The following is a 12451-nucleotide window of genomic DNA, read 5'->3' on the forward strand; positions in this document are numbered from 1 at the left end:
AGTCCCACCAACCTTATGGTACTCGTACGCAGGGGGCGAGTGACCTTTACCCCTGGGACTGAACTCCTTAAGGCCTCCGCTACCCGGTCGGCCTTCTCGTTTGCCCCTTTGCCTCGTACTTGCCATATAAAGGCATCTGTGAGGCCTCTCTTACAGGTCATACCGACGATCCCCAGATCTTTAAGGTTGACCGTTCTTCTCCGTGGCCCGAAGGACTACGTCTCTATACGTCGTCTCCTCAGCACACGATAAGAAAATAGCAGCCACTTCTCTTTCCCTTTTTTCCCTCTTCCTTCTTCGCTGCGCACCCCTCTTCTTCCCTTCCTTCCTAGAGGCTGCCTGTCCCGGCAAAGGATGACGGTCGCTGACTCCATCCTTAGGTGTAGTTAGGGGGAGAGCATTCGCTTCCTTCTTTTGGGCTCGTCTCTCTTTCCGGCCAAGTACCTGGACACAGTTCTTCTGTCCAATTAGTGTCTTACCTACACTTACTTGTTGCGCAGGGAATCGAGTGGGCTCAGCACGGAGTGTAGGGCCTTTGTGTGGCCCACCAGCTCCCGTCGTTGCTCCACCCGATGTCTGCTGCCGCTGCTGCTGCTGCTGCTGTTGCCGCTGTTGCTGCTGCTACTGTTGCTGCTACTGTGGTTGCTGTTGCCGCTGCTGCTGCTGCTGCTGCTGCTGTAGCTGTAGTATTTGCTGTTGGATACCGCGGACAGCCTCCGTCAGTACCTTTATTGACTCCCATATGTCCGGAGACTTTGATCGGCTATTCCCAGCCGGTGGATTCTCCAGAACCTTCTCCATTCTTTTATTCGCCCTCTTGAGGCGAACGTTTTTCTCCATGACCTCTCTATTGCGCAGATCCTTGGCCCTCAATTCTGCCTTCAGCTGCGCAATGGTTTCCTTGGCTGACGGAGGATCGTCTGCTCGGGTTTCGAGCCTCTCGCTCAGGGTCTTAATTCCCTCCATCATAATCTTATGGGAGTTCTTCATAAGTCCTGAGATTTCATTCTTAAGGTTACGGCATCTCAGCCTGGAACTTTCTGCCGCCATGGAGGTTTCCCGGATGCTATTAAGCACCCTACCAGTCTCCACTTGGGACAATGGAGTTTCCGCCGGGCCACCCTCACCTAGTGCGGGCCAGTCAGCCCCCAGCTCATCCTCCTCAGAAGAGTAAATCATCGGCCTTGCGCGCTTGTGCCTTCTCCCCTGCTTTGGCGAGGTCAGGCCAGAGAGCCGCATGCTCTCAACCGCAATGGCAGTCCTTTCCAGTTCCTCCGCTTGGTATTCTTCGTTTTGTAAACTTCCTGGCGCATTAGATACACCGCAGGCCAGGTCGCCTACGTGTGGTGTCCTTTCTGACGCATCATCCAGAGCTGAGGCCAGGTTGCCTACCCCGAGGTCCTGGCAGTCGTTGGTTGACGACGGCGGGTGGACTGCCCTACCACCACCTGACATCCCGTGGGTATCCCTCCCACGCCCGCTTATTGGTTTCATCGTACTATCCATATTTAGTAAAGAATATATTATTAGTGGGAGCCAAGCTCCCCAGCAGAAAGGAAAGGAACGGAAAGAAGCTAGTGAGAGAGAGAGAGATAGAATAGAAAAAGATATGTCAAGAAATATAAAGGAAGGAATAGCCATACAAGAACATTCATACACCATTCACTCAATCCCTTTTAGTCGCCTTTTACGACAAGCAGGGAATACTGTGGGAGTATTCTACTTCCCCCTACCCACGGGGGGGAAGTGATTTTAACCTTACGATCCGCGAAGTAGCTTGTCGTTACATTAAAGACGTTTCTCGGACAATCTCGATCTTAAAGTGCCTCGAGAACTAGTGGCCACCATACATTATCAAAAGCTCCTGAGATAATGAAAAATAACGCAACGACATATCTCCTTGAGTGAAGAGGCAGAAACAATTCGACCCATCTCCACGATTGCATTCTCCATTGAGCGTTCCTGGAGGAAGATAAAATGTTTGTCCAAAATTTTACCCTGTTCGAGGGAGATTTTGGTAAGGCGTAACTTCAACAGCCTTTTAAAACTTTCCCTATTACGGAGAAAAAACATATCGGTCGGTATGGCTTGGGATCTAACGCTTCTTTACCATCAAGAGTGCTCTTAACGAGCCCTTTTTCCAAATAGAAGGGAAGATGCCCCTTCGGAGGCATCCGTTAAAGTGATCCACGAAGTGAGTCGGAACAACAGCGAATGCTTTTTTGAGCACACATATTTTGATCAGATCCGTCTCCGGGGCTCTACCGTACTTATGAGATCCTACTACACGCGCGACCTCTTTCTCCGTGAAAAGGAGAGCATCCACTATTTCGGAAGTGTTTCTCGAAGTACTTCTTGTCGCTATAAGTTTCGGTGTATGTTTGGATACTCAGTCGTCCGGAACATGCGTATTTAGGAGAGCTCTACCTGTATCTAGCACTTTTCATGGTCTTCTTACCGTCCCGTTTGAGAGTGTTGATGACTCCTTCAACCTGAAGTTTGTTCGTTTGTTGCTTATATATATCCCCACAGTTCCCCGTTACCTTTTTCCGAGATATTTTTTTCCAGCTATTTAATTTGACCCATCATAACTTTTTGCTGCAAGCCCGCAAGAAAGAGCAATATCTCTGCATTAAAGTCACAGTCAGATTTCCTGGTGTTAAAACTTCTGTTTCCCGCAACTCAGCGGCCCTTATCTGTTCAGTCTTCGTGGCAAGTGACGCAATATCTTTGGAATTATGATCGCTGGACGTCCAGTCTGTACTAATCCTTCAATGGCCGATGAGTTGGCCCATGGATTGAGACAAGAGGACCACATAGATATATGAGGAATCCTTCATCGTCTAAAAAGTGTGGGTTAGTTGCCCTGCACTATTTTAGACTCTTATGCCTGATGCTTCGATAAAGGCTTCCAGCTTTGAGCCTCTTTCATCTGAAAACAACCTGAGAGATAACAACGCGTTGGCGTCCTACGATACAAATAATCTCTTCCCCCTTAGAGTTTGAAGGACCAATTCCAAGTGCCTAAAATATTCCTTTATTTTGTCTCTGTACTGGAAGTAGAATGAGACAACGCAGAAGGAGGAACCAGGTGCTTGCACCTCTGTACAGATGCAGTGAGGAGTGCTAAGCTGCGAGATAAACATTACTCGATGCGCGGATTGATCGCTTCGACCGTCGGCCAATGTCTTTCCTCGCGGATAGCCGCAACTCTCGTTCCGTTACCTAGATTTATGATTTCAAAACCTAGCCCTTGTTTTTGGACGTACGGCTCATGCAAAGGCATTAGGTCCAAGCGTTGGTACCTATGCAAGTTTCAACGAAGCCTACCCTGCTTCGAGCTGTTGTTCTGTATATCGCGTCGGTAGTTTCAAAAGTTGCACTTGTAGGGTCCGCTTCAAAAACTCCCGTTGGAGCGTCGTTTATTTTGGAGCACGTTTTCGGCGATTCCTAAGGGAGTTCTTCGCATTTTTGCTTGATGATCGGAGATAAGGGGGTCCTATCGTGCGATTCGTGTGCACTGTTATCAGGGAATTGTAACTATCTATGAGGATTGGTTCAGGGGTGCTTTCCGTTCCCAGGAAGTTTAGCGAGGCGTGCATACGAGTGTATGCTCGAGTTCGCGTTCATGAGCTTATCAATTCATAAATTAAGTTTTGTTTAGGCGGTTTCTTATGCGAATTGGAAAGATTTATCACGGCAGCTCTGGCAATGTGTTTCTCTAATTTAATCTCGGTCGGTCTAGTGTTCGCAGTTTTTGTTTGCCCGGCCTTAGAAGATGGCTTCGGCAAATTCCTATCACATCTTTCCAAACCGTCTATAGCCGCACGAAGATTGGCTACCACCTGATGCAGTCTGGATTTTGCGGGGCAAAGAACGCAGCGGTGGATCGCTTGGTGAGTGGCCTCAGACGACGAGCGCGCACTCACCCGGCATGTTGCTACGTTCCTACGCCGCTCTACGCCAGTAGTGCAACTACTCGTCAGCTTTGGGATCGCGCTGGATGTATTCAACATAGCTATGCGCGAGTTTATCCTCCCCATGCTGATTGCCCCTGAGAATTTCTCCACCCGAAGGATATTTAGGCCATATCAATGGAAAAGGTGGAGTTAAGAGGCTTGAAGCAGTCAAAAAATTCCGGCGTCCGCGAAATATTTAAAATATTCCTCAATTTTTAGACTTTGCTGGATATTACCGTAGATTTATTCCAGCTTTATCGAAAATAGCGAAACCGTTGACTGAAGAAGTACCAACATTCATTTGGTACAAATCACAAGATAACACATTTGTTACTCTCCGTGATGCGCTATGTAGAGAACCAGTTTTGCAATCGAGAATACTTCAATCGAGAATATAATGCGACTACGGATGTGTCAGATTATGCCATGGAAGTAGTTTTAAGTCAAAGACCTATGGGGGAAGACCTTCTAATTTCGTATTGTTCGAGATTATTAAACAGAGTAGAGAAATATTATTCGATGATCGAATGAGAATTATGTGCGATAGTTTATGTGGTATATTATTTCTGACCTTATTTATACGGTCAAGAATTTATGTTAGTCACAGACCACAAGCCATTGATCTGGTTAAATTCTATCAAAGTCCCTAAGTTAAAGTTAACCAAATTAAAATTAGCAGAATAGAATTGTAAAATAGTGTATAAGACAGGGACGCAAAAGCCGATGCATTATCAAGAAACCGGTAAGAACCCAGATGCTACCCATTCGTAAATCAAATGAAAGTTCTTCCAGCGAATCGTTGTACTGTAATCATTCGAATGGTACAGATTCAGAAAATTTATTCAGACGAATTGATTGATATAATTGATCAATGATCTAGACTAGAGAAAGAAACAGGTGATGAATCTTCAATACCATTAGATACTCTCGAAAAAGAAACATATTATGACTGTCTAGAATTGAATAATTGAAATCAGATATCTTGCGAGACGTTAGGCAATGGCTCAGATAACTCTTCTATTCTCGATCAAAAAAATATGAATAGTAAATTAAGATTATGATATAAATAATATTAATTCATGATTTTTGTCATTGTTTGCTGAAAAAAGAGTTCTGATCAATTCATTCCTCTCCAACGGGAGAAGAGAAAGTCATCTGGCGATTCGGAGTATTAACTGGACAATTTGTAATGTCCCTCTTGAGTCTCGTCGAATCTCCAACTAAATAATCAATAACACGTTTGCCTGTATTCTTGAGAAAACATTTTAAAGACTTCTTTGAGACTCGCGATCTTTATGTCATTAATTTGCGTGAGTTCAACAAATTCTAAATAACACAGCAATTACAATGAAATTACATGATACGTATACCTTTAATAGTATACCTATATGCAGTAATTGATAATATAATAATGATTCTATATTTGTAACGAAAATGCTACCGTTCTTGCAGCGCCTACAGCGGCTTTAATTTTCAGTTCTTCAAGCTCATGTAATAAAGTCTTTTGTTTTTCCTCGGTCTGCTGTTCCGCTATTGCACCAAGATTCACGGTAAAGTGTAATATTCTAAGATTACTGTTAGAGTCACCTTTCAAAGCTCCATGTTCTATTTCTCCTTTTAACCTTTCGATCTTTTCTCTTGTGGTATTCCTCCTTTTGATTATTATCTTCTGCAGATTCCAAATCCGTTTCTATCTTGGCAATCAAGTCTCTAATTAATCATAACATTAATCATTATTTCATTTACTCCTATTGCATTGCCGTTGTATGCATCGATAGAACAATCTCGAATATTTGTATTCTTCGATAGTACATTCAAATCCAGAAATTCTTTCAAGCATGGCATTGCAACTATCGACGCTCATTTTTTTTTTTCATACAAATCCAATTGCTGTCTACAACTCTTTTTCTCTTGTGACAAGCATCATTTCCTTTTGTAATCTGCCAACTAACTTATTCAATTTTCATTTCGATGATGTCACATCTATGGCCAATTGTTTAGACTACTTATAATTCTTAGACAAATTTTGACATTCCCTTTGTACCACATCCAGCTTGAATTTGAGCTGCTATAACCTTCTGCTATTGAAACTGTTTCTGCTTGTTGAAGTTGATTTAATTCACGTTTTGACGTAGACGGTTAAATAACTAAACACAGATACATTAAATTGTATTTTTCTGTTAATTACAATAAGTGATACATAAAAATATTTTTTATTCATGCACAATCGAAATATACACCGATTTATTCAAATATATCATGGTATCCGAATATTTTTTTCACTCACTGTATAATCATTGCTTCATATTAATTTACTCACATTATGTCTCATAACGAAATTCAGAAGGATGGAAAAGGATATTATAATTGTTGAATCTTTTATCGATTTTTTACGTATTGATTATAAATAAAAGTAAAAGAACTTTTATAATGAGGATCAATAAAAAAAATACTAAATGTGGTCCGCGCAATATATTTAAATTTTATAAAAATGAACAGTTTATACACTTATCTGTAATTGTGTATTTAGTAAAAATAAAAGTTAAAATATAATTAATTTGTGATATTTATGATCGTTTATTGTGTACGTAATTTCCAATGATATTCAGTTAACGATAGAAGAATTAGACGAATTAGACGATTCGAAAGAAAAAAGAAATATAAATAATTCTTATCTCTGTCGGCGATCGTTTCCTTTTCTTTTCTATCTCATTGATTGGAAGAATAAAATGAATGTGCCTGCAATGAAAAGTCTCAAGCCGCAGGAGAATAGAAATTCAAAAAGAATTCTTGAAAGATCCGAGAAGTTATCACAGTACGATTTTAATTATCCTATAACTTGAAGTGATTATACTAGGAAGAATTATATTAAATCTTCGATTTGTCCAATTGGTATAAAATCATTTCGCAGTGATCGTAACTCATACGATATACTATACGTAACAAGAACAAATATGAGTGCACTAATCTCTAATCGCGCAAGGTTTTATTAAACGCTCCTATGAGTGCTTTATTAAGCTAATATTCTTGTGATAAGACACAAATTTCGATTAGTTGTATGTATTATAAATGTGTACAACATTCGAATCGCATTTTAAGTTGATAAAATTTATCAACTATCTTAGTTTCTTTATTTCTATGCGAGAGAAATCAGAAAGGATTATGGTATAATAATCGATACTACGAGAAGTTTTTATTTATTTTTTTTGTTTTTTTTTTTTTTTTTTTTATGAAAAACAAAGATCCAAATTGATTTTATTATGAATAATATTAAAAAAACAATATTTTAATTTATTAAAATTAAAAATTGAAGTAAAAGAAATAGAATAGCGAAAGGATGACGTAACATCATGCTCAATTATTATCAATCGATCTAACAAAGGAACGTTTTTATAGGGCAACCCAAGATAAGGAAATCCAAAACGAATAGTGAATATCGTGGCTACCAACGCCCTTCGCTTTTTGACCATGTAATTTATATCAACTCTAAAATCATCGAGTTTAAAAATATTCTATGTCAATCCAAATCAATAAAGAATAGAAAAATAATTATCTACAATGGTATAAACGCTACGATTGAAGCCTTTCCTGAATCTAATTAATTAAAAATTGTACTTCTACCCCATTGGAATTGGTATTGTAAATTTTTTGTAATGTCTTTGTAATTCGAACTTTTGTTTCTCCATCAATTTGTAGTAATCTGATACGTCCTGTTACTGCTTTTTAAATTGTTCCTCTTGAATATCCAAAGTCTTCTTCATAATCGTCGTTCTCAATATCTGCAAAATTCATCCTATTTGCGTGTTCCATTTATCCATCGCATTTGCCACCACGTTTCTTTCTACATGGACGATTTGGTTTTACAAATTTTATGTGTGGTGGTTCTTGTAATTCATTTAATTTCTTTTCTATCCCATCACGGAATAATTGTCCAATATGGCGTTTCGAATTTTCGTGACAAGCATCTACATGAAATTTATTAGTGAAACTTCAAATAGTTTAATTGTGAAAATATATTACATTATCGCCGCACAAGTATTTGATTGTAATCATTTTCTATAGGCTCACAGGTGGTGTTGGACGATTTCAGAAAAATATACAAATTTTGTGTGAGGTAGACTTGCCATATCCAAAAATTAGAGAGCATTGTTTTCCGAGATCGTAAGATTAATACTTTGCAAGTTGGCACTTTGGACAATTATTAACCTCCAGCAATATCTAATAAGTAATGTAGATAAATCATATTTTTAAAAATTAATGTAACGTTTAAAATTGAAATAAATTCGAATAAATGTACTCATAATTTCTGTAAATGCTGAAACTATTACAGAAAGATATGGTGCTATAAAAGCCTTTCTACTTTCCTCATATTCAAATATCTTAGATTTACCTTAATTTAATTATTTTAATGCCATGCCACAGATAGTTTCCCTTTTTTCTTCACTTAATAATTGTCTGTAAAAAAATATAATAACAAAAATACGATTAGAACTAGAAGAATTTGAACATATTTTTCTACAGTTTATAGAATATAATTATTTAGTATATATTGTATATAACAGTATCTACAATAATATAGTATATACAGTATAATTATTTATCCTTGATTCGTAGAATCAACTTTGAAGGAACAACTCTGTTTTATTTTATCAGTAACAATTTTGTTTTATCAAAATCATTTCAAGTTTCGTACAGTCATAACATATTCCAAAAGTTCTATTATTTGAGTTATGGAAATGTTTGTCTCTTATGAACCGATATATCCTAGCTTTAAAAGTAAAAGTATGAATACGGAAACTGATTAGTATAATAAACTTGCAAACACTGTAGGCTTAAAGAAACGAATTACATATTTCATTGTCTATATCAACTGCTTCAACGATCAGTTGATATTCCGAATCAGATTCAACAGTGCCTGTGACATCGGTCGATATCCTAAATAATCCATTTTATCTTTTTAATTCTAACATAATCTCCTTCAGTTTCTCGGAATTACAAAGCATTATTAATTCTTTCACAGAAGCAACTTTTACTTCTATAATAAAAAAAAAAAAATAATAAAAGATACGTATAAATACGTAAAGTATACAATATCAAATAAAAACTAACATTCTTCGATAGATTTGAAAATGTTTCATAGATTAAAATATGGTTCTAGCTTTTCCATCATTCGATAGAAATCATTATTTTCTATTAATTCTGGTAATAACTTGTGGACAAGAAACATTATTATTATTTAATAATGCTATTCTCTACCCTTATATACTTCAATAATATTGACAAATGTAAACAAGAATAAAATTACTAGTAGATTACAGTGTAGAATCAGCCATTGGAGAATCGATATAACGAATAAACCTTCTTGATCGAACGAACCTGTTCGTTCTTCACGTTATTAATAATATTAACCAATCAACATGCAAAAAATACAATTACTGGAAAGAATGAAACTCCAATTACAGTATTAGCTACAAATCCGATATTTCCGATAATAATGTTACTTAATACAAGTTTCTAAAGAAGCCTGTAATTAAAAAAAAAAACAATATGATTATTAATATTCCAAAATATTTCTATATTATTTTACTAAATATATATGTAAAGAAAGTATACTTTCTTCAGGTAGATTTGTCCCGCCCTTCCTTTGTCTTTTGTTATCTACAAATTCTTTTGTTACCTACAAATCGAACCGTTAAAGATTTGGGAGAGAAACGGGCAGTAAGAAATAGAACGTAGACGAGAGAAGTAGCACGAGAGTGTAGTATAAAATTTAATCAGTGTGAATAATAAACGTAAATTGTCGTTTCTTTGTTTACAGGTAAGACTGTAAATACTAAAGAAGTAGTAATTAACAAATAAAGATTTATACCTTTGTTCACAGAGAACCTTATTTTCGTTTATCACCTCACCTTATCTATTCGAGATATTATATATATTTTACTTAATTTCCTTAATAATATCTCGGTATATATGTTATGTATTATGATCAGAAGTATTACAATTCACTGGTTCAAAACAACGATGATATAGAAATATTGGATGGATTCAAGGACAAAGAATCTGTATAGCCTTTGCTTCCACAACAATGTACCTACCATATGAAAAAGATATAAATTTATAATAAAATTTTTCGAAATTTTATTATTATTATTATTATTATTATTCGTCGTCAAACGAAAACATTAAAAATTACTTTATGGTAGATTGCATGATATCTACGTTTAATTTTTTCATAATATCCTTATTATAAGTCGCCATGCAATCGTTCAATCCTTATGTATTAGAAAGCATCGTACTGCGAGTTATACTGATATTAATTTAACACTATATTTCATTTCTTTCCTCTTATTTTTTGTTTTTATTAAAAATAAAACATTGTTATTTCGCATATCTAATACGACATAACAAAATGATCGAACATTTTTAAATTACTCTTTCTCAATAATTATATCAATTAAATGATTTAAGTATTAACATTTTAAAAATTCCTTAAAAATATAATATTATTAATCTTACCAAAAACAGATAATTGAAGAATATAAGCGTTTTCATATAAGCCAGAGCGATCGCAGTTTTCAATCTTATGTTCATCTTTCCTCTCGATCATTTTCTTCGGAATTTTTCTCAAATTTTTATGACGTACTCTTCTTCAACAAATGGAAGTTACGATCAATTCAGATAGTATATCCTGAAATATCCTTCCTCCTTCTCCCTCCTGTCATCGTCTCATATCAGTAACTTTGTTCCACAGCTTGCGCCGTTTAAATCTCCTGGCATACTTCAGATGTCAAATATAAATTACGCATTAAATCGTAAGAAATATTAATATGTTACCATTAATTTTAGATTTTTTTTTCTTTCTTTATTATTTTTTTTTTTTATTCCTTTTTATTCTTCTAATTGCTTTTACCATTTCATACCCATATCCGTATTCATATGTGAAAATTTGCATTTTTGCTTTTCAACTCGTTTATTACTTTCCCATAGTGATCCGAGAATGATAATTGGATTTTTGTCTGATTATCTTTGAGTTGCTTTAAAGTAAAATTGTTGTTACTTGCTTGTTGCATAAGTAATTCTATCAGAGGTTCAATGGCTTGAGGAAGAATGTAAATAGGAGGTGGTTTATTTTCTTCATTTGTTTTGGTGTCTTCATTTGTTTTGGTGTTATCTGTTGGTATAGCATCGGTTTCACAGAGAATATTATATGAGTTGTACGTAGGTATATCTTGTAGACACATCTCGGATTGATGGAACGTGCGTGGATTTTCATATCTGTGTTTGTATTAGATTTCCTCTTGTTGCTAGTAGATAGGGACTCAGCTTGGTAGATAGAAGCATTAGTGGATATGTCGATATCGTTCACTTCGTTATTTGATGTATTCCCTATGGAACATGTGTCTTCTAATTTTCAGATTTTTAGATTTATTGGTGACATATTTGAGCCAACAGCCGTACGATGTACGCTTAATGTAAAGTTAGCGATCTTACTCAAAAAGCAAGAAAATAGAAGATGAATTATGACGCAAAAGTTTGTGCCAACTTGCGAACGAGGCCTTTGCCATTGCGCATTCTGATATCGATTGATATTTTAGACGAGGCTGTTAGAAAAATCCAGACGTCTAAGATGGCGACGAGATCATCAGCAGGGAATCGAAATCATCCACCGTAATTCAATTACATTACATTACTGTGTGAACACCGAGTGTCAATGCATATATTAATTTCTTCAATTAAAAACAATAAAAGCATATAATATTAGGATGGAAACTATGAAACGGGCGTTTTTGTTTAGCTATTTATTTTCATTCAACGCGCGTCTCATAGTTTCCAACCTAATAAAAACATGTGGAAGCATCAAAATCTTGACAAATGTAATTAATACGGATTATAAATGGAAACAAAAATTTACTAATGAAATAATTACATTTTCTAAAAATACAGAATTATAAAATAAACTCATGTATCATACGTATAAAGATCATTCGCATTTCGATACTACGAACGAAATAATTAATTAATAAATTGAATAATTCGAAAGATTTATCTATTTATGTATTTCTCTATTTATGCATATCTCTAAAAAAATAATACTTTGTCGATGATTTATTTATAAATATTGAATGATACGTCATTTACAATCGTAGTAATGTTTATCATAATTTGATAATAATTGGATGAGAAATGCTGTACTATCGAAAAGAATAAAATATATTTATTCACACACACACACACACACACACAGAGTGAAAACTTCACAATTAATACTTTCGTTGTAATAACTTCGAAAATAGAAGATATGCACATGGAACATAATTTTCCTTATAAATTTTGTCTTCACGTTTATGAGCTTTATTTCTACAAGCATCAAACTGAATTGATTAATTTTCTTATTTAGGTTGGACTAACAAGATATTCCTTTGGACAGTTTTTAAATTCGTGTATCATATTTTTAATATTTCGATATTTCAATATAATAGATCGACAAATTA

General features: G+C 35.7%; 1 protein-coding gene and 1 pseudogene across 1 annotated transcript; one reads left to right on the forward strand and one right to left on the reverse strand.

Moving 5' to 3' along the window:
* The first annotated feature begins 341 nt into the window (after positions 1 to 341).
* On the forward strand, positions 342 to 3526 carry LOC124957509. The gene is made up of 2 exons (XM_047514534.1): positions 342 to 718; positions 859 to 3526. The coding sequence occupies exons 1-2, from the start codon at positions 573 to 575 to the stop codon at positions 1172 to 1174; spliced, it is 462 nt and encodes a 153-aa protein (XP_047370490.1). The 5' UTR covers positions 342 to 572; the 3' UTR covers positions 1175 to 3526.
* A 4031-nt stretch (positions 3527 to 7557) lies between these two features.
* LOC124957495 lies at positions 7558 to 10566 on the reverse strand (annotated as a pseudogene).
* Positions 10567 to 12451: the final 1885 nt, after the last annotated feature.

Source organism: Vespa velutina, unplaced genomic scaffold, assembly GCF_912470025.1.
Source record: "Vespa velutina unplaced genomic scaffold, iVesVel2.1, whole genome shotgun sequence".
Lineage (NCBI taxonomy): Eukaryota > Metazoa > Arthropoda > Insecta > Hymenoptera > Vespidae > Vespa > Vespa velutina.

Bases quoted from the DNA above. Each gene is read 5' to 3' on its own strand.
- LOC124957509 (XM_047514534.1), top strand. From the start codon at position 573: ATGTCTGCTGCCGCTGCTGCTGCTGCTGCTGTTGCCGCTGTTGCTGCT. The intron at 719-858 runs GTCAGTACCTTT...TCTATTGCGCAG, and splicing joins GGATACCGCGGACAGCCTCC to ATCCTTGGCCCTCAATTCTG.